At 41.8% G+C, this 23,189-nt stretch overlaps 1 protein-coding gene across 1 annotated transcript in view; it reads right to left on the reverse strand.

Annotated features, from left to right (window-relative positions):
• ror2 (receptor tyrosine kinase-like orphan receptor 2) overlaps positions 1 to 21,979 on the reverse strand; it is a 56,439-nt gene extending 34,460 nt beyond the window's left edge. The window contains exon 1 of the mRNA XM_034126089.1: positions 21,648 to 21,979. Within this exon, the coding sequence (XP_033981980.1) occupies positions 21,648 to 21,711 (64 nt within the window). The 5' untranslated portion in view covers positions 21,712 to 21,979. The remainder of the gene's footprint in view (positions 1 to 21,647) is intronic.
• Between the last annotated feature and the right edge of the window lie 1,210 nt (positions 21,980 to 23,189).

The following is a 23,189-nucleotide window of genomic DNA, read 5'->3' on the forward strand; positions in this document are numbered from 1 at the left end:
CTCAGTGGTTTATGACGTGTTATAAAGCTACAAGCAGCCATTAGGTTCGAATAAATATTGAAAAACATATATTATTATGTTGAATCGATATAGCTGTATGAGGTTTGTGGTTGGGTTATGTGAATGAAGCACATCACAACACAACTACAACAACAAGAGTTATCACCATTTGACAACTGCATCTGTACAGAGCAGGACAACTAATACTTAAATTAAGAAAAACTGTGATAATGTCCCGGCTTCATTAGGATTTGATGAGAGAAGAATTGGGCTGCAGTAGCCCAATGGATATGATATAAGTAATAGATGGTCCCATTGCAGGCTGTAAAATAGAGTGAAAACACAGGAGGAAGTGGTTCTTAGAAAGTGCAGGTTATGAAGTTACTGGTTGTTAAATACCGGCAGTGGAAATAGTGTAAATGCAGGCCAACACTTAACACATCAAACCACAAGTGTTCATACTTTGAGAAATGCCAAATACCATAATATCAACTTTAATGTTTATCATCACAAAGTTGAAATATTCGAACACTACCACACTAGCTTGTGTCGTGTGAGAGTCCGTCTTCATTCAGTTTGAAGTGCGTTATCTCCCTGCTCTCACAGTATCAGCACAACCCACTGCTTTCTATCTGTAAATCTGCCACTTGACCTGATGCCGCTCAGATTGCGTTTATATGGCTTTGGAGGGGGGGGGGGAGCACACATTACCTCCCCAGTCTAAACAAGTCAAGTCATGGTCAACCTCCCTCTGCTAGGAGTCCCATTCAGAGCCGCTGTGAGCCCCCTCTGTCTCCCTCTTCTCCTCTGACTCTCAGTTTCAGACTCTCCGTTTCAGGGTCTCCTCAGTTACAGGTAAGTGCAGTCGGAAAGAGAGAGAGAGCCACGCTGCTGTTTCAGGTTTTATATTAATGGGATCATTACATAAGATAAGACAAGATAATATAAGATGGAACTTTATTTACCTCCTTGGGGAAATGCAGGCGCTTATGGCAGCAACAGCGTTAGAGTTGAAAACAGGAATCACACAAGGTAAAAAATAAAAGATAAAATAGAATACAAATTAAAAGATATCACAGTAAAAAGTTGAGAATTTGTATGAACATGTTCAACATATCTACATCAGTGTGCAAATGTGAGTGCAGGTTAAAACATGCATAGGTTGGGTTTGGTACTATGTGTTTTGAATGTTAAAGGTCCCATGTCATCATGGCCATTTCTACTGATCATATTTCCATTGTTGAGGTCTACTAGAATAGATTTATATTGTGCAATGTTCCAAACTCACATTGGTTTCTCATACAGCATCTCTGTATAGTATGTGTATTCACTCTCTGTCCTAAACGGCTCCTGCCCCCCCCCCTCCCTGTGAGCCCAGTGTGCTCTGATTGGTCGGGACGTTGCGAGGCTCGTTGCGAGGCTCGTTGCGAGGCTCGTTGCTGCTCGCCGCTGCTGTGAGCTGCAGCGAACAGGTTTCCGGATCGGCGATACAGCGAGACACAGCGAAACTCATCCTGAGCACACACACAAACACTCACAGCTGAAGTAAAAACAATAAGTGTGGCTTGATATTGAGTAAGAAAAAGGTTTATAACGCTGTGAGAATGGGTCTCCAAGGGATCCTGGTGTGTGAGGTGCTCCGCGGATTGGTCCATTTGGGCCAATCCGGTCATTTGTTGTTGATTTGGGTGTTCACACGTCACAGAACCCAGGAAGTAAACAATGGAAAAAGAGAAATCAAATCTCCAACGAGGCGTTCTGGGGCAGCATAGACAGGTCTTTTCTGTGTTAGAGTTTTACTCGCTACAGGGTGTACTTTGAGGGTTTTGACTGTGTGTGTGTGTGTGTGTGTGTGTGTGTGTGTGTGTGTGTGTGTGTGTGTGTGTGTGTGTGTGGCCATATAAACCACAAAGGTAGTAGCCATTTTGCCTAATGATGCAAAAGTTAACTGAAAGCGTTGATTATATTTGGTGTATAACATTTTGTGCATCCATACAACATAACGATGTCCAATAGCAGTCCCTGTTCAGGTTGTACAAAGCAACCAACAAAACTGGAGCAACAGTGTGTGTTGCTGCAGAAACCAAGGCTTAATCTTTTCACTCTTCCATGATATCCAGAGGCGGAACAGAGCTGTTATGAAACGAGATTAAGTGAGATGTGGGTTGGCGGTGTCCCTTTGATACTGGAAGAAACAGGAATGGTGGAGCAGCAGACGACACAAGTGGTGAACGAGTCTATCATAAACTTTATGACCTAAAGCAGCCATTTACTCTCCACTACGATGTGTCTGCTGGACTCTCAGGGGAAACGAGAGCGAGCCGGTTAGTAATCTGCAGGCCAGTTAGGAGTGGGATGGAAAGTCTGAACGTCACGTGTTCAAGATTCAAAGGTTTTATTGTCAGTGTGGAAATGGCAATGAAATTCTTCTGACCTGAGATCCTCCAACGTTGGAATGTGTTTCTGGTATTTCAACAAATGGCTTAACCTGTCCGACACACAGTCCACTGTTAAAGAGGACAATGAAATGATGACCCCCCCCCCCATATAAGAGCTGGGGTCAGAGTATCTGAAGACCCTCGGGGGAGAACAAGCCCAACAGGATTGCTTTGAGGCGAGTCCTCCAGTGTTTGTGACCCATATACTGGGGACTAAAGTTCAGGATGTCTGCTGCTTCAGATCTAAACTTTATTGTCTCGTGTAATGTCTTGTGATGGAAAAGTAAGCTGCAGATAAATGCATGGAGCAAATGAGTGTTGAGCCTGTGATGGACAATGATGACCTCATATCTGAAGTACGTTGGTCTGTCTGTGTCGAGTGAAAATGGAACGCACACGCTATTTGTTGTTTGTTTATATCACGCAGTCTGTTCTTCTTCTCTCGGTGTATCACGCAGTCTGTCTTCCAGTTGTTGTCTCTTTTGAATGACGAATACACACTACCGCCGCCTGCTGGTAAGGACAGTTATTGCCACTCACGCATGCGCAGTTCGTACGTGCTTCTTGGACGTCGGCTGAAGTCTTTGCGTGTGTTCCAGTGCGACACATGGCCAAGACACAGAGACACGAGGCGACGCAACAGTCGGGGTCCGTCTGTGTCAGTTCTTTGTTGTCAGATTGGTGTGTCCGGGCCTTAAGAGGACCTGAGAAGACCTGAGAGGACTGACCATGCAGTCGGCAGATACGTCTACATCCTTTAAAGAGTGGAAACCAAGGATTTCAGTGTATGCTTGGCTAGTTATTAGCTGGCCTTATAGTAAATAAATACCTTTAGACAACCTTACAAATCGACCTAACACTCAGGGGCGCCGTAAGGGGGTGAAAAGTTAGGACGATTCTAAGGGCCCGTGACTGACAGGGGCCCAAACAATTTTAGAACATTAAGAAAAAAATGTTTAAGTAACCAATGTGATATATTTTCATGGGGCCCAAAATCCCTGGCGGCGCCCCTGCTAACACTACATGACTGCAAGTGTGAGACTGAATTGAAAGAATAGTGATAAACAAACATGACTCCTGATTTGGAAATTGGAAATGTATTTTTGCTGCTGTGCTCGCTGGATGTGGAGTGGTCGTTTGTTGACACATTATTTTTAGCTTGTTGAGAAGTTTAGCTCCATAGTGGCTAAAAAAACCTGACATATGGGGCCTTAGTGCTAAGGAGACATTTCAAGTTAGTGTTTTTTGGATGGTCAAACAGCTTTTAAAACCTGTTCTCTCCACACCTTGAGGGGAAATGCCAATATTAATTTGAAGCATACTGAACTCTTAACGTAACTTCCTGAGCACTCTGGTATTTTCCATGTTAAACCATGAACTCAAGCTCCTGTTATCTGATATGTGGATCTATACAAATGTTGAATTTTAACCAAACACACACTTGCTTTTGTTCCCTGCTATACTGGAAACAATCTTAAGACTGCAACATCAAGCTCCTTACAGAAAGTGGTGAAGTTCCTCTAAAACATCAACCATATCCAGATGTGACGTCTGCTGTCACACAGGCTCCATCCTTAATATCACCAGGACATTTCACAGTCTTTCTGTATCTGTGGCACTCTCTAGATATCCAATACTATAATTTAACTGCACTGGTATTTCCCCTTCGGTTGCTCTGATGCCGTTTTCCCACCTCGCCAGCCCTCATCACAGAGGTAACTCCATACCCATGACTGAGTTAAAACAACAATAGCTATCTCATAAAAATGGAGGCACTTCCCTTCAAATATTTGGCCATTTGGAGGCTCAAAGACAGGACAATAAATGAGGCCGGGAAGGTCGTGGTGGATGGGGGGAGAGGAGGCTGATTCATTTGCATTTTATGGCTTCTCTGATAAGAATGTGCATACCAAGCTTTGGTAAACTAGTGTCAGCCATGGACAAGAAAGCTTTGGGTTCATGTAAAACAAAGCTCTAGTGTCAACTGTTTATCTTTCTCCATACCAGCTCTTAGTCATTCTTTCCTTCAGTCTGGGGGAAGAGCAGGGAGGCGGAGCTGAAGGTACTGGCAGAATATTACAGATGAAGTTGTGAACAAACCAAGAAAAACTCTGCCCCCATTTCCTTTTTGAAGCCTTCCTCTTCAGCCCTCGTCTCTGAGCTATGATTAACAAAGCATCTGCTGCAGAGGAGGGACAGGCTATTAGTTTAACAACCCTGCTGTTAACATATTTCCACAGAGCCATGGCAGACTGTGAAGGCCAGCAGCGCTTACTGGGAGCTTTCAGCACCTTTTACTCCTCGGTCTCCACGGACAGATATGCTTCAGATTCAACAGATGAATCAATCCACACGTCTTCTGTACACCATGATATTATCTCAATGTTGTTTTTCAGGCCTTCTGATGTGTAGAGCTTATAACAGTCCTTCAATTATCACACATCTTACTTCATTCAACGCATGCTGTGGACCTGAGAAGGGTGATTTAGGCTCAGACGTTTGACTTTCGCAAAGAGTTAAACTCCATTGGAGGTAGGTAATAAAATAGTAAATAAAAAATATACCACCAGGACCCTTCTTTTTTCTTCTGAACAGAATTTATTATATGGTTTTTTTTGTGATTCAACTCATTATAATGAACTAAGTACAAATTATGCAGACTTTAAAATCAAAATGTCAAGAACTTGACATTTTGGAGTCAATTAAAACAATTATTCTGCTTCTCCTTCTGCAGTATGCGACATTTTGGGCTGTAGGGTGTGAGTAAATAAGATCAGATGTACTGTATTGATCCCAAATTGGGAAATGTTTGCGTTGCAGCAGCATAAAAAGAAAACAAGGCATTGCAAATAAGTAGAAATAAACACAATTCTAAAATGTATACGTCTCAAAATAGAAATAAAACAGCAGTAAAAAGTAGAAAATATACAGGATAAGGATAAACTCTGACAATAAAACACTATTGAAGGGCCAATTTTCAGTTAACACAATATAATCCAGTGGTTACTTCAGATTTAAAGTTAATTAACTGCATTCAAATACCAAGTCATTATTTAAATGCTCACTACAAGCAAGGCTATTTGCAAAAAATCTAAACAATGATTATCTAATATGTGAGATAAAGGGGTACTCCACTGGTTTAGGATTGCATTCGTACATTCCCAGTGTCACAATGGACGAAATGGATCAGTCTTTTTAATTTCACATATTCTTCCTCCTTGTGACTACATTCCCCACAATGCATCTTGACTGCAGAGAGAGAGGCGAAGTCCCTCCCTTTCCGGGGGAGCTCCATGGGACCTTATTTCGGAAAAAGTATGTATTGAAGTCAATGGGGAGAGAAATATTATCTTTCGATCCCGTTTGAATTGTCCCACGAATTACACACATGATGTTTGTCAATTTAAAAGATAATTTTGCAAGTCAAAACATTTAAAATGTGAAGTAACACTTTTTTTTGTGTGAAACCGCTCAATGAACTACATCTCCCGTCTCGCACCACACACCAAGACGGCCGTCACGTTGGCACATTTCACTTCTTTCTTTCAGAATGAGGCGGAAAGTATTAAAAGAGGTGAAAATCACTCCAAGTCTGGGCATGTTGAGAGCTGTACATACACACAAGGGAGTTAGTCGGTTCCGTAAAGGCCCTGACACACCAAGGCCGTATTCGGCCGTCTTGCGTTGTCTGGCGACAACGCGTTCCTTGTCGCCCAAAGTCAATTTGGTGTGTCCCGAACCCTCGGCCGTGACACGCCTTATTTGGCCTTTCACGGTCGACACCCGGCCGATTCAACATGTTGAATCGGCCAAAATACGGCCACAAGCTATCGGGCCAAGAAAGCACTCTGATCAGCTGTTCAGCTAGCGAAACGGAAGTGAGGGACGTAAACAAACGATTAAAAAAGGCACAGGACAGCAGCTAAACCCCAGCAGGTGATACTTAAAGACATCAAACATAGCCCTTAAATGTCCTCTCTTACCTCCCACACATAGCAGGGACATCTCTGATATCGGCGGGAGCGTCCCCGGCTGTCCTCTGCTGAGAGCTCCGTGAATTGTTTGGTCAAGTCCGGTTTTTCATCTCATCGTAAATTTAGCAAGAAGTGGCCATTATTACATTGCTGACTCAATAAACTACACACCCGCCAGAACACTGCGATCATCAGATGCAGGTCTATTAACTGTGGTTTTATAGTATGTCTGCACTTTATGTGCTCATTTCATCATTCATGTATTTTTATATTCTAAAACATGTTTTCGATGGACGAGAGTGAAAATGGAACGCACACGCTATTTGTTTGTTTATATCAGTCTGTTCTTCTTCTCGGTCTTCCGGTTGTTGCCTATTTTGAATGACGAATACACACTACCGCCGCCTGCTGGTAAGGAGAGTTATTGCCACTCACGCATGCGCAGTTCGTACGTGCTCGGCTGAAGTCTTTGCGGTGATTTCCAGTGCGACACACGGCCAAGACGCAGGAGAACTCGTCGATGGAAGTGTCGGTGTCGGCGAGTTCTCTGGTGACTGCCTGGTGTGTCAGGGCCTTAAGAGCCAGCATGCGGGACCGGGATTATGGGATTTGTAGTCTTTCTAGTTGCGTATTTTTCATAGTCTTATATTTCAACAGTTTTACGACAAGCTGTGACTTTTTTGACATGGAAATGATTTTTTTTAATTGACAAACATCATATGTGTAATTCATGGCACAATTCAAACGGGATCAAAAGATAATCTTTCTCTCCCCATTGACTTCAATACATACTTTTTCCGAAATAAGGTCCCATGAGTCGGAAGTAGATGGGCGGGACTTCGCCTCTCTATGGTTGGGAATAGAGTGGTGTTATATGCAGTGTAGTGCATGGATTTATAATAGGGGAGATCAAATTAGTTTACCCACTTGGAGAAGGCTATATTGATAACAACTTAATTTTTAAACTTAATGAAAGAAATTCTTCATTATGTGTTATTATAGCAACTCTCTTTACATCTGAATTATCCGGGAATGGTGCAGAGTGGCGCATGTGTGAATGTTTCTATAAATTGAGTTGAGAAGGAATGTGAGAGGGATCCAGAATCGAATATAAAGTCCCTCTACAGACAGTTACACGGGTAGAGAAGTATGCACCATAAAACACGAGCACACATCCCGGGACACTTTAACAGGATAATTATGAACAGACTCAACAACACTGCCTGTGGCCTCAAATATCTTCTAATCCAAAAAGACAATGGCCAGGCACATGTTGGATTTCCTGCAAAAACACCCCCACCTCTTCTAGGAAACACACCATACGTAGACCATAGCGATAGATAGACGATTAGACGGATAGACGATAGACGGATAGATAGATAGATAGATAGATAGATAGACGGATAGACGGATAGACAGATAGACGGATAGACGGATAGGACAGATAGATGATAGATAGATAGATAGATAGATAGATAGATAGATAGATAGATAGATAGATAGATAGATAGATAGATAGATAGATAGATAGAGAGAGGAATGTACATAAGAGAAATTAAGACACAGAAATAAACAGTCCAAAATATTTCAGAAATAGAAATAAAATAGCATTAAAAGATTAAAAAGTTAAAGACTATAAAATACAATTGTAAAATATATATACATGTGGAAATATACGTGTGGAAATACAATGTCCAGGCAGGCTCTTGATTAATAACTGTTGTGACACACTTCGGTAACATACCAGTTAAGAAACAAAAAACCTGGCGTTTAATGATGCTTCAGCTGACCTTTGACCTCTGAGTGTGTGTGGAGGGGTTTGAATGGGGAGGGTCCTCTCTCTCACTTAATAGACTATACAGTTTATGTAGGACAGTTCAAGAGGTGATCCAAGAAACTAACAACTGATACAAGCTCCCGACACCCTCGTCTATGAACATCCAGCCGAGACACAAGTTCATCCTCCTCATCCTCCTCATCCCCACACTCTATAAATCCCCTCCCCATTTACCTAAATTAACTCCTCCAGACATTAGGGTCACTGGTGGAAATCTCCACACAGGAAGTAACACATTAACTCCCATTTAAAAGGTTCCTCCCCAAACAGCCGCGAGTGATAACTCCATCCAGAGAGCAGTAATGACGGCTGTAGACCCTCACAACCCCCACCTCTGAGTAACACAGTCCACAAGAAGCACTGGTTAGTAATAATACTCCTTTCCCAGTGAAAAGAGACCTGTTCTTGGGCTGCTTAGACGTAAGAACCAGTTTGCTTTTCCACTGACCAGAGCCCTAAAGAAGCCGCATTGTGACGTCACTGTGAATATGCCTCTTAACTACAATGGCGGACTTACTATGTATGGCATAATAATTATTCACAAGAAATGTTGTGTACGAATAGGTACCTGTTTGCTACCACAATGATAGCAAACGGGTTGCAATTCAATGTCACAAGTATGCATGGTTAATGTTCCCCGCCATTAATATATTATGTGGTCGCTTTCTAGCCCCTTTGTGATTATGGCGTTACTACTTCTGAAATATCTTTTTATGAGTTTCTTGGAGGGCAGATAGTTGGTGCCAGAGTAGAACACATTCTACCTTGGTGTAAAGGGGTACATATGTCCAAAAGTAGTACTGGTGAGTATGGTAACCTACCCGAGGCTAAAGGAACTTTTCACTGACTCTCACACCTCCTTTTGAGTAATTACTGCATTTACTTATACTTAACAGACACACTTACTCAACAGAAGAGTATTTGCCAGAAAACAGAAATCTGTGGAAAGTGGATTGTACTTAAATAGCGCTTTTTATCCAGTCTTTATGACCCCTCAAAGTGCTTTGGCTACAAGTCTCATTCAACCATTCACACCTCATTCATACAGAGCAATGTGCCATTTTGCTCAAGGAATCAAACATTAACACACAATCACAGCATACCATCGGGAGCAACTGGGGTTAAGTGTTGCCCAAGGGTACATCGACATGTTGACTGCGAGAGGTTGGGATTGAATCCAGATATTTCTGATTGAAAGACTTCACTATCCTTGCAGTCACAGTCGCCCCCAAAAAAGGCTATTGCAACCACCATAGCTGCACTGTGCCTCGTGAGAAGTGCCTGAAGGTTGGGTCAGGATCGTCTCTTTTAGCCAACACGCTGACAATGAATGATTGAGGAAGCTGCATCAATTAAACAGTAATTAAAGGGGTCTTAAGGTTATGTTAATATCCACTGATACCAACCCATCGCATTGTGTGTATTAGGGCTGCTCAATTAATCGTATTTTAATCGAAATTACGATTATGGCTTGCAACGATTACAAAAACAACGTAATCGAAATAAAACGATTATTTTTTTATTATTATTATTACTTTCTTTTTTTTTCAAATACATTTTTTTTTTAATTGGTTTTTTCAGTTTAATTATACTTAAAGTTCAGGGTAAACATACTGTTCACATTTTTTTTCTCCAATAAATGTTATGTTTTCAAAGTAAATGGATAATCGTTTTTAATAATCAATTATTGACCCAAATAATCGAGATTATGATTTTTTGCCATAATCGAGCAGCCCTAGTGTGTATCCTGCGAACTACAAAGGTTTTGAATGGATTTCTTCTCCTCATTAAACCATTTGCATAGTCCTTAGTTTACGCACTGCGTTGTTTATCTCCGTGTTTGACGCTGCGAGCAAACCCTCTTCTTCCCTCTTTGTTGACACTTGGCTGCTCTTCTAAGCATTGTGGATCAGAACAGTGTGAAAACATTGGCAGGATTGCATATTGCCGCCATCAGTGCTCGTACACGTGTCCTTGCCACAATAGAACCACTCATGGTAAAACTGTGAAAAACACTTCTATATGTCCTAAAGCAATCCCAACAAATATATATATGTGGACCGAGTGTTTATAGTGAAATCATGTCATCAATTAACTCGAGGTCATAACGTTGACAGCTACTTCCTGAAGTTGCCCCACACTGAGAAACTTCCATCTCACCTACAAGCACAGGCATTCTTCTGCTCAGTCTACGGCTCCTCAACCCTCCCCCCAAACCTCAACCTGTGAGCTCACCACATCCACGGCCAAGTATATACATTCAGAAATACATCCTTATCATCTTCTACTTCTCCGACATTATCCATGGCCTGAAAATCAACCGCAAATGCCTCAGAAAATCTTGATTTCTCCACTTTATACTGCATCCTCTGCTATTGTTTTCCTGTTATTCTGTTTATCTCTTCGTGGCCGTGTCATACGCTGATGCAAGGAAGATCTCCCATGTTTACACTCCACACAAACACCGTGTTGCTTTAGAGGAACACAGGGATCCATGTCATCCTGCCTTTCCTGCTACAAACTATTCGTGGGCCTCCTCTGCTGTTTCTGCTTACCCTCTCCGGTAATATGAAACATATGTTAGCATGATGCGTCTTTGGTTTCTTTTCAAAATGCAATCAAGATAAGGCCATGTATGATATAAGAGCATGTTGTAGTCTTTGAAGAAGCAGCAGCAGCAGCACTGACAATGAAATTAAAAGCTAACTCCTCAACTATTCAAATAACGGATCACAAAGTTTCTAGAAAAATCTAGCAGACTATAATAAAGTGAAACACAACAGCTCTGTTACAGCTAACAGAGACTGGAGCCACACGAGAACGGTAACGCAAACTAACCGAATTCGATATCAAAAAAGTCTTCTGTCCACACGCAATAGGCACCAGAAACGTGTCCGTTCAACACGAGACCGCTCGAAAGCGCTGGAGACGCTGTAGTAAATATGCCGGCCCTGTAAGTGGCGCTGTACTCCTGCCACAAAGCAGCGAAGAAGACTTCCCCGCGCATGGTTGCCATGGTTGCCCTTCTGTTTATTCTCCGCTGTGGACGCTCTGGCTCTTTTTCTCCCTCCCCGAGGCAAGCACTGTAATTCTCTCCGGTTAGTACACCAGCAGATGAGAAACACCCACCTCTCCGCCTCTTCCAAGGGACGAGGGGACCGTACAGCAGAGTTTCCGTTAGATTTTTTTTTCGCCGGTCAACATGTCCGTTAAAGTTTAAATCTTCCGGACAAAATTAGAAAAGTGCCGGTCAGAGGTCTTCTTTGTTATTTATTGAGCTTTCAAATAAATTGATAACGACTCTATATAATAATAATAAACGGAGCCTCTCTTTCCCTCCCCCTCTTCTGAGAGCCCAGCTGATCTCTGAGCAGGAGAGGTGGGGAGAGGCGGGGCTATTGCGTCATCGTTATCAGGAAATATCGTATAGGGCGTAAACACGGAGCCGTTTGCCCCCCCGGAGCGTTTCGTCCGCAGATCTACCCACCTTGGGACCCGTTATCGTTTTCTGTGCTTCCATGTCGGCCTCGTGTGGACGAACCGTCTATAAGATAGAGAACTGTAGCGGATACAACCATTACCGTCTCTAGCTGTGGCTGCAGCAAGAGTCCATCCTGTCAACCAGTTAATGCCACACACAGGCTGTCCATGGGAATGTGTTGCATCGCTCTAATAGTCCCATATGCAGGAATATAATTAGTTTCCAGACCTGCGACATACAGCCAGAAGGCTTCCTGCTAGTCCTTTCTTGTGTTTCGCCTCACATCAACACACACTGGAGAACTATCCAGTGTTACTGCTGGCCTGTTTGTAGTCAATGGGGCCGTTTTTGTTATTTTTCTTTCACATGTTATTATGTACTTACTTATGCATTAATACTAAAAATAACCATGTACAGTATACAGTACCATAGATTAAAGGTTTTTTAAAGCAGCCATATATTGCTTTCTGGGTTTTTCCCTTTCCAGTAGTGTGTTATTAGGTTTTATTGGATGTAAATGGTCCTGCAGTATGCTAAGAGCTTTTTGAACATTTAAAGCATGGCAATGGCAGGCCCAATAACACAAACACATGGGAGATGGACTGGTTGGTACCGGAACCAGCAACATTTTCTACTTCACAACAATGTTCTGCAATAATTTAGGAAGCTATGAGTTATACAAACAACTTTTGCAATCCCGTTAAAACATTCTGTTACGTTTTCCAAAACAATGTACTGATTTTGAATGAAAGTTAGTGGACCAGTAAGCTGGTAACCGGTCCATCACCACGGTTTATTTGTGAAGGCTTGTTTACAGCACGTTTCCTGCTCTCATGCTTGATAGCATCTTTGTTTAGCATGGCTGCTATTGCACAAACTGACCATCACTCAGTGCCAGAGTCTACTGCTGTTAGCTGTTTGATGAGAACATGCCAACGTGAGGAAACAGTCCCTGCTGGTGCTTTGATGTCAGTTTGATGTGTGTGAGCTTTAGTGTCATACAAAGTGGGACTCTTCTCAGGGGATTTAATAAAGATTAGAGCCTGTTTCCTTCAATCATTCAAGCTATTTGAACAGATACCCAAAGTTGGAGTTAAACCACTGCAGACCCCTTATTGGTTAGAGAGAATCCTCACCAGGATGACACAGGCTATTCAACAAACCCAGCTTTTAATATATAGCAAAGCAATGGTTAATACCGACCACAATATTTGACTGAAGCGAGACGTAACGTAACGCAGATTTGAGGTGAGGTGTAATAAAAAAACAAGTGCTGATGCTCTGAGGACCCAGATAAGGGGTTTTGTTGTGCTTGAGAGTCAGGCTATTTTGGCTTTATGCACCCCTGAGCAACTTTTATATGTATTAACGGGGCCTGCTTACAACGCTGTACCCAATTCTCCTTATACATCTTATTGCAGATTTAGCCGCAATGCTTTCTCCAAATGTTTCGCTTCTCTCTGCAGTGGAAACACAGAACACTGGTTTGCAAACGATTTCATTGCACACAGGTCGGTCAACTCAAGTCTTTTAAATTTGCTTCTTTTTGGTGTTTAATGAGCTAACATTTTTTTTTAAAATAGCAACCAGCTAATGTACGCCGTTCCCTACAGCGTACCATTGACAAAGTGCAGACATTTGCTGTTTTGTTGCCGTTGTAAAGATTTAGTGAGTGTTGCATTTAGATGATGGAACTTCTCACAACAGTGTCACATCATCAGCTGATCATTTACACAAAGGAGGAACAGTATGCAGAGGATAGATAGATAGATAGATAGATAGATAGATAGATAGATAGATAGATAGATAGATAGATAGATAGATAGATAGATAGATAGATAGATAGATAGATAGATAGATAGAGAGATAGATAGATAGATAGATAGATAGATAGATAGGGCGTAGAATCATTGTGACAGCCCACACAGGTACACAGTAAGGGAACTCCAATCCTCCCAATCATGGCTTTAAACTGTGCACTAGTTCCTTTGATATTAAGATGCGTGTTTAGGCCAGAGGGCATTGCAACCTGTGGTGTGGCAACAAAACCAAAAACGTTGATCAGTGCTGTTGCTGGGGCTGGGTGGGACCTATTCAAACATTGTCATCACTTATTTAAATATGTAAATGTACAGTATGAATCACACGGGCTCTGGCTGTGTGTTGTGGTGCAGCTCTGTGTATTTCTACACAATTATCCCCCTGAAGCCTTCCTCGAGCTGCTTCACACACTGCTTTGAGTGTTTGTCACCAGCCAGCAATTAACTTCAACTCAGAACAAAGCCTGCACTGTAACTGTGAGGGTGACAAGGCAGTAGAAGAAACACTGACAAGGCAGAAGGAAAGGTACGATTTTAAGTATCTCAGGTGACAAAATCATACTGTAATTAATCAAAACAACAATCTGTCCTGCCCCAAAAGTAATGTCAGTCCGTTGCAGAGCTAGCTGTGTTGATTTACAAACCACCAGAGACTCTACATTAGACGTAAGAAAAGGCAGGTTTTACTCAAAGGGATACTATGTTCCTTTTGCTCCGCAGCAGCCATTATAACTCAGATTACCTCGAGTCACTTATATAAAGACAGATTCATTAGGTGAACAGACTGAAGGCCTGGGGGATACCTTCAGTCTGGCCGCTAGTTCGACACAGTGGCAAATCGCACAAGATATTTTTCACTAACAACAATGTATTAAGTATCTTTCACTTGTTTTAGTTCCACCTTGGTCCATATTCCAAGCGGTTTGAGCCGATGCTAGAAGGTGAATTGAGCCCTGAGGCGTCCATGCAGTGGGAATAAAGAATAATTCTGATGTGCAGAGGGAAACTCAACTACTTACTTATAATACATACAAGGTGTTATTACCTTTATATACAGTCTATGGTTAATACATGTGTTGAATGCAGTCACTCTGGCTTGCTGCAAATCTCTCTGAGTAGCAAACTACAGTAGGCTACTGCACTGGAAGAAAATAAAGTGCATTTAAAGAGTTGTACGGTATTTTATTTTACACAGCATCAGTTCACCAATATGAAGTACTACAGTATGCAGCAGTACAACTCATGTGTGTATGGAATTCAATTAGCTTTAGTGTCTTGCAACATACTATTCTCTTGTCGTCCTCAACACTCTGACTTCAACCATGGGATAAACTGTACACTGATCCAACTCGATGCTTAACTTTTTGTAAACGTCTTCACGTCTCAGGGTAGAAATGAGCCCCTTGCTCTGAAACTGAGGGGAACCTGAGCTTTTCTCTCACATTTCCACAAACTCCGGAGTAATGGACTGACCTCTGGCTAACTCCTCTGGCGTGTCCAGCGCTGCTACGCTTTACTTCCTCACAGCGAGGCGGAGAAGTGGAAACACAGACAGGAGCTAACACACAGGGTAATACAGTAGATGCTTTGGGTTATAACATTTGGGGGGAAAGGCTTGTGTGCCATGCAACAGTTAACCATCCCTCCTCATGATGGTGAGGTGGGAAGTAGTGGAGTACAAATACTTTGTTACTGTACTCAAGTACATTTCTCTGGTATCAGTACTTTACTCCACTACTTATTGGTCTGACAACTTTTTACTTTTACTTCTTACATTTTGAACACAAATACCTGTACTTTCTACTTCTTACATTTTGAACCCAAATACCTGTACTTTCTACTTCTTACATTTTGAACACAAATACCTGTACTTTCTACTTCTTACATTTTGAACACAAATACCTGTACTTTCTACTTCTTACGTGTTGAACACAAATACCTGTACTTTCTACTTCTTACATTTTGAACACAAATACCTGTACTTTCTACTTCTTACATTTTCCAAACAGGCTGGTTCCTTTAGTTTGAATGTGTGTTTGGTGGCGTGATCATTATTATTTAGAGTCATTGCGTGCCTATTGATTTGAACACGATCCGTGTATCCATAATTTCCTGGTCTTCTCTAAAGAAGAGGGACCAATGAAAGCTTTGTCATTTTGCCGTTGTTCAGCATGGAAACATTAATTAGCTAACAATGACATTATTGTTCTATTAATATAAAGGGAGGTCAGGTACTCTTTAAAGCAGCTGCTAGTTATGGGTACTTTTTACTTAAAGGTGGGGTATGTAATTTATTTCAGAAACACTTGTTGTTATATTCCATGGAATGCTCTTAACATCCCGATAGCAATGAATATCTTAAATGCTTTGACAATAAATACATAAAACATGTCATCTGTGGAAGCCGTAGTACTGTAAAAAGCACGACCAATCATCTGAGCCAGCCCGGCTAAAATAACTGGATGGCCTACCTGCCTGTCAGCCTTCCATCTCGTGCACAAACTTATCTCGTGCCCTCATTGGTCATGTGCTCGTTCGTGTGTGTTGGAGGAGGGGCTCTGTAAGGAAGTGGCAGATTTTTTCCGGTTGTGTATTTTCAAATTCTAGCACACTCGAGCTGGTTTCTCCAAAATTACCTACCTCACCTTTAAGTACATTTCAAAGCCCATACTTCTTTACTTTTACTTGAGTAAAGAAGTTTAGTCAGTACTTCTACTTAAAGTATTTTTATCTGTACTTCTATTTGAGTAAAGGATGTGGGTACTTTTTCCATCTCTGGTGAGTTACGTCAGCCTCGCCTGGAGCTAAATAACAAAGCCATTAGTTGATTCAGTGCATTAACCACAGACAGGTCCCGCCCGCAGTGGCAGATGTCTTTATTAAAGTGCGTCTAATGGGTTGGGGGGGCACCTGATTACAACAGCATGAATGCTTTGTTTTGCCCAACTAAGAATGAGACTGCGCATTAATCGCTCTCACCTGCTGTTTTATGTCCGCTTTCAAGAATGGTTTCAGGAAGGGAGCATTAGCAACACAGAATGAAGCGGTGGGGGAACCCAGGTTGGACTGAGTAATTTGGGAGAGAGAATGGGGGTGAATGGTAACATGCCAGCATCCATCACAGCACTTAATGCTACTTTGAGACACTATATCACTGTAGTTTTAGCAGGTTTCCCGTTGCGAAATAAGGATTATTAGTGACATAATTGGCACAACTTCTAGTAAAGTTATCTGTTAGCTCGGTTTGGACCTATATTTTGTGATTCTTCAACTACTACATTGATGATTATAGAGGTATGATTTTTTTTTAAAACGCCATTGTCCTTACAATATAACTTAATGCTTCATTGTATTCAAACCCTCCCCACTAGTTGTTTTTTGTTAGAAGTGGATCCTACCAGCATCCATCACAGCATTTAATGCTACTTTGAGACACTATCACAGTCATTTTAGCAGGTTCCCATTGCAAAATAAGGATTATCAGTGACATAATTAGCACAACTTCTACTTAAGTTATCTGTTAGCTTGGTTTGGACCTATTTGTTGTGATTCCTATGTGTTAACTACTAAATTGATGACTATAGAGTTATGATAACAAACAGCATTGTCCTTACAATACAACTTGTTGCTTCATTGTATTCAAACCCCCTCCCTACCAGTTGATTTTTTGTTAGAAGTGGATCCTGCAAGAAACAAGAAACTGCCACATCCATCACAGCACTTAATGCTACTTTTAGACACTATTATTACTGAAGTTATAGCAGGTTATTATAAGAGGGATTATTAGTGACATAATTGGCACAACTTCTAGTAAAGTTATCTATCAGCTTGTGCTGGACTTATTCTTTGTGATTCCTATGTGTTAACTACTACATTGATTATAACAAACGCCATTGTTGCTTAATAGTACGACTTGTTGCTTTATTGTATGCAATCCCTCCCCACCAGTTACTTTTTTGTGAAAAGTGGATCCTGCAAGAAACACAAAACTGCCACATCCACGCTGACTTCAGGCATAAAGAAAGAAAGCAGACATCAGTGTGCAGCACGCAACACAAGGATGCTTTGTTGGCAAAACTTTGGCTGCAATGTGATGTGATCCAGCAACATATTTCCATGTCTTTGTTTTATGTTCATCTCTGCGCACACAAATCGTAACCATCCTTCCTATAACCACTAATGGCGCTTTTCCACTGCAGGGCCTCGCACGGCTTAGTACGGCCTTGGTAGGCCAGGCTCACTTTATGCTGCGTTTCCATTACAGTTTAGTACCAGGGGTAGCAACTATAGTAACGCAGTGTAGGCGGAGCCGTGACGTCATCTTCAATGCGAACCACAGAAAAACAACATCAGCCGTTAGCTGTTAGCCCTCAGAGCTCACAGCTCCTCATATCTGTTCAGAAACTAGACAAAAGTTAAACAAGTACACACCACAGACTGTCTGTGTCATGGCGAGTACTAGGGCTGTGCGATTATGGCAAAAATCATAATCACGATTATTTTGGTCAATAATTGATATCACGATTATTAAAAACGATTATCCATTTACTTTGAAAACATCCATATATTGAAAAAAAAATGTGAACAGTATGTTTTTAACAGTTGATTACCCTGAACTTTAAGTATAATTAAACTGAAAAACCAATAAAAAAAAATTTTAAATAATTTTTTTTTTTTTTTTAATAAAAATAATAATCGTTTTATTTCGATTACATTGTTTTCGTAATTGTTGCAAGCCAAAATCGTAATCGAGATTAAAATACGATTAATTGCACAGCCCTAGCGAGTACAGTCGCTGGTTTATTTATGTCTGTAGGCCGTTGTTGTGAGTGTGGACGGTCGGAGCATATACAACGTTAGCTTAGCCAATCTCCATTCAGAAAACACACATTTTAAAAGGTTTTTTCGCCTGCCGTCTGTCTGCAGACTTGTCAAAGCATTAATTCATGGTTTTTACTAACCGGTATCAGTATGTTGTTACTTCGGCATCATTTTGAAACGTGTATTACAATTAAATCACGGTCAAATATGTCCATCTTGTTGTAGTTGTAGCCCCCTTGCCAGCGATTCTCTCACTAGTTAGCATATTCAGCCCGGTTGTTTTGGAAAGAACCACGATTTTGGAGGGCCAGAAAAACTGTGAAAAAGTACCCCGTTAGCCGGAACTACGCCTAGTGGAAACGCAACAAAAAATGGGCTGGGTTTGGCACGGCACGCTAAACCGTGATACGTGCTGCAGTGAAATGCCATTAATCTCACTGATGTCAGCTTATACTGTGTGTCAAATACATCTTATAGTAAAGGGTTGATAGCTTTTCTGAAAGTATACACAAACATGATGCTGATGTTCAGGTGTATATTAGTATTTTCTGCCTCTAGTGTGACATGTCTCCATGCTCTAATGTTCAAAAAGCTCTTTATTTTTCTCATACTGCCTGTGCTGCAGCACCTATTTTCACCCTCTGTCTGAAACCAGAGCCCAGTCTGCTCTGATTGGTTAGCTGGCCGGCTCTGTTGTGATTGGTCAACCAGTTTAGAGATGTCCCGCCCCTTAGTCTATCACGTACAATGTGTTGGAGCGCTAGCCAATAGAAGCGCAAGTTTGTGATGTCACTATGTAACTGACGTAGGGAACACATGGATGTTAGCCTTTGCAGACCATTTACATGCACAAAAACCTATATAACACACTACAGCAAAGGGAAAACCCCCAAAAGCTTGAAATGGGGATCCCTTCACACTAACACACACAATAAATCATAGTTCTTGATTTAAAATCCAAATCTTTGCTGGTCTACACTTTTATAAAGCCGGATATCTATCCAACTCGTTATGTTCAGAACAACATTTAACATTAGCTTTGCCCATTGACCACACAGCTATGCCTCCGGGCTGCTTTCCCCCACCAGGCGTTTGTTAGATGTGATGGCAGGGATGACAGAGCTCATCCTTAACCCCTACCCCCCCGAAGGAAGGCCCTCTGGCCCCATTTCCTCCAGCGGCAGCTCTACCAACATGGTGAGTCATCAGACTGCGAGTAACTCATTAGTAATAACCACCACCTCCACCTCGTCACAGCTGCTGCTGCTTGGGCGGTTCACATACTTCATCTCTTCTTCTTCCGTACACATCACTTCAGTTATTAATAATCGCTTTTACAGGATTACAAAAATACTTGTTATGCTAACCAATCCATTTGTTAGCCTGTATCATACTAGGAAATCTGTGATTCCATCCAATGGGTCTTCTCTATTTCATTTACTCTTTCTATCACAAGCTTTGTGATACATGAAGGGGCAAATGATGATGGTATCAATCTGAATGTACACACCTGTAGACAACAGATAGAGTGAATCAATGTTCTGAGACTCCCAGAGGTGAGTAAATGGTGTCAGTCTGTTTCCAACATGTCCTGTGTATTGGAGCAGACTCTCTGGTTGTTTCCAAGCAGGCGCAGCTCACACGTGCATGTGGTCGATGATGACGTCATCTTTGTGTAGGAGAACTTTGAGAGTCTATTTTCTACCATCTAGTCAGCCATTAGTTTCCATTCCTCTCACTACACTGGGAAAACTAACTTTAAAATAGACTTGAAACAATACTAGAAGAGATGTTTGCTGATGGATGACCACATGTTGATTTTTATAGTTAAATCTCAAGCAGAGTCACTTTTGATGGAGTTGTTTTGTTAAATCATCTCATTGTTGGGTGGTTCTGTTGGGTGGTGGAAAGTAGAAAGTACTTTTAAGTTTAAAATGTGGCTATACTTACTTGAGTATAGTATGGTATGCTACTGTGTACTTCTAACCCCACTACTCTTCAGAGGTAAATGGTGTACTTTTACTCCACTACATGTATTTAATCCCTTTAGTTACTTTACAGATGTGGATGAATGATGTGAAATATAATCAAGTGTTAAATCAGACTTTAGTTCCACCTGGAGTAAATTCACAAGCTGCAGTATACAAAGTCATTCAAACTAGCTGCACCTTTACCAGCTTTGAGAACACTTTAAATGATCAATCATTATAAAACATATCATATATATTATTCTGAAATGGACCAATCTGCACAATGAATACTTTTACTGTCGCTACTTTCACTATATTTTGATAATACTTTTCTACTTTTACTTGAGTAAAGGTTGAATGCAGGACTTTTACTCATAACAGAGTATTCCTACACTCTGATACTTCTACCCAAGTACAAGATCTGACTACTTCTCCCATCTCTCAATGAATGCATGGAGAAAAAAAGAAGGGCAGGGAGGGGGGGGGGGGGGGTGCTAATCATGTAGCCCCTGCCCCACCTCCATGCTCTTTCACTGCAGACCAAATGGTAAGCCCTCAAAGCCAGAGCTGCAACAGGAAATCTCCCCTGCCCTCACCCCCCGCTGGGGGAGAAAATGAATTAACATGAGTGACAAAGACAAGAGATCACCTCGAGCTCTGCCTTCAATTAACATGACAACGACACTGTGGCCCTCTGAGGCTGACACAGCCCCTTTACTGTGGAGAGCAGGGAGCAAGGGACACATGTCAACAAGCTGAAAGAGGACAAAGAGACTTTAAGTGATCACATAAACTTTCAGGGGGGAGAGACCCCCCCCCCCCCCCCCACATCCACCCAGCCTCTTCGCCATGAAAACTAAACATCTGCAACATCTGTGTCAAATGTGGCAAAACATGCTTTTACAGGAAAACAATCAACCACAGAGCACATGGTTAAAAAATGATGATGAAGTATAAGAATTAAGGGGGCTGCTTTTATGTTAGTGTGACTGACCAAACTTTACGCAGGGGGGGCGGGGGGGTGTCGTGTCTTCGTGAAAAGCAACTTTTCTGCAAGAGGGGTTGTGAAATGTTCAACTCCAAACAAGACAAAACATCTAAATACAACTCCGTGAACTTTTTGACTTTGACTACGACACGAAAGAGTGAAGGGAACATACTTTGTGAAACACACCATCTCCCCGCATAATGAAACCCAGAACTTCAAAAGCACTTTTCCAGTTTCACAGCTGAAACTAAAGGAAGGTGATGCACATGTGGAGCTGCGGCATTTTTCTTCTTAAGGAACTTTATGAGAGAGACTTACCGTCACATCTGAGAGTTGGAAACAGAAACATCATCCAGAGCAAACTCTTCATGGAGGGGGTCATAGCGCCAGGTTTCACTCACTGCAGCGCAGCAACAGATCAAAAACAAGTGTGGAGATAATTGCATCCAGTTTGGGGATCTGGCTTCTTCTTCTACTTATTCTACTAGGCTACTTCTTCTTCTGCTTTTCCCAAGTCAGCAGCCGTGCCCCGGAGGACGTGAGGCATCAAGCACCGAGAGAGATGGGGGTTCAGGAGGAGCAGCAGACCGCGGTCATCCCGTGTTTCTGCCCGTGTGTTTCAGCCCGCAGAGCGAACACAGAGCTGCGGCTCCGCTGTTGGAACCGTGTCCTCGCTTTGGAGAGGCGCGGCGCGCGTATTGGCACGGTGGCGCGCGGGGAGGTTTGTGGAGAGGGCCCCATCTAGAGCCAGAGCGGAGGGACACAGCCAGATCACTGAGCCTCCAAGATTCATTTATCATAAGCACTATTGTCGTGGCTTCCTTCCTTGTTTTTCTTTTCAAGCCACTAGGACGCCTTAAACAGACACTTTTACACCCGTTTTTCTTTCCTTAATATTACTTACAGTTGAAGAGTTGCTTGACCTCCGATGGTTGGATGATGTTATGCGATGTGTTTGCTCAACATAAAATAACAAACATTTACACATGCCAACAAAGAAAAGAGGCCTTTACATAGTCAAAACAAAAAGGGAAAACTCAAATAAAATAACACACAACTTAGGTATTCTTTCTTGCTTTGTTAAGGCTTATATAACTTGATAACTTAAAGGGTAATTGGAAGTTAAAAACCTACCTCGACGGGGTCTTTTCTAGCAGGTTGCCCATCACTGTCACTTTAGAGGCGCCGTGGGAATTGTAGTCTTTTATACTCTGGTTGACTACAGACGTCACAATTTGGTGGCCTTTCTTATAAAAAAACAAAATACTGGCTTTAAGAACTATAGCTATTGTTTTTTTGTAATACAATTCTTAGCACCACTGTGACGAAGAACTGTATTTAAGTACAAGTTTGAGGATGTTTTACTTTCTGTATTTCTTTTTTTAGGTCCAATCCTTGGTGGTCTTTACAGCCATTTCATAGTTCGAGTAGTTAAAACTTGACTTAAAGGTGGGGTAGGTAAGTTTGAGAAACCGGCTCGAGATACACTTTTTGTTATATTCCATGGAATGCTCTTAACATCCCGATAGCAATGAATATCTTAAGTGCTTTGACAATAAATACATTAAAAAAATGTCATCTGTGGAAGCCGTAGTACTGTAAAAAGCACGACCAATCATTTTAGCCGGCCCGGCTAAAATAACTGGATGGCCTACCTGCCTGTCAGCCTTCCATCTGTGCACAAACTTATCTCGTGCCCTCATTGGTCATGTGCACGTTCGTGTGTGTTGGAGGAGGGGCTCTGTAAGGAAGTGGCAGATTTTCTCTGGTTGTGTATTTTCAAATTCTAGCGCACTCAAGCTGGTTTGTCCAAAATTACCTACCCCACCTTTAAATGAATGGTCATTCCACAAAATCACA

The sequence above is a fragment of the Trematomus bernacchii genome, unplaced genomic scaffold (assembly GCF_902827165.1).
Source record: "Trematomus bernacchii unplaced genomic scaffold, fTreBer1.1, whole genome shotgun sequence".
Lineage (NCBI taxonomy): Eukaryota > Metazoa > Chordata > Actinopteri > Perciformes > Nototheniidae > Trematomus > Trematomus bernacchii.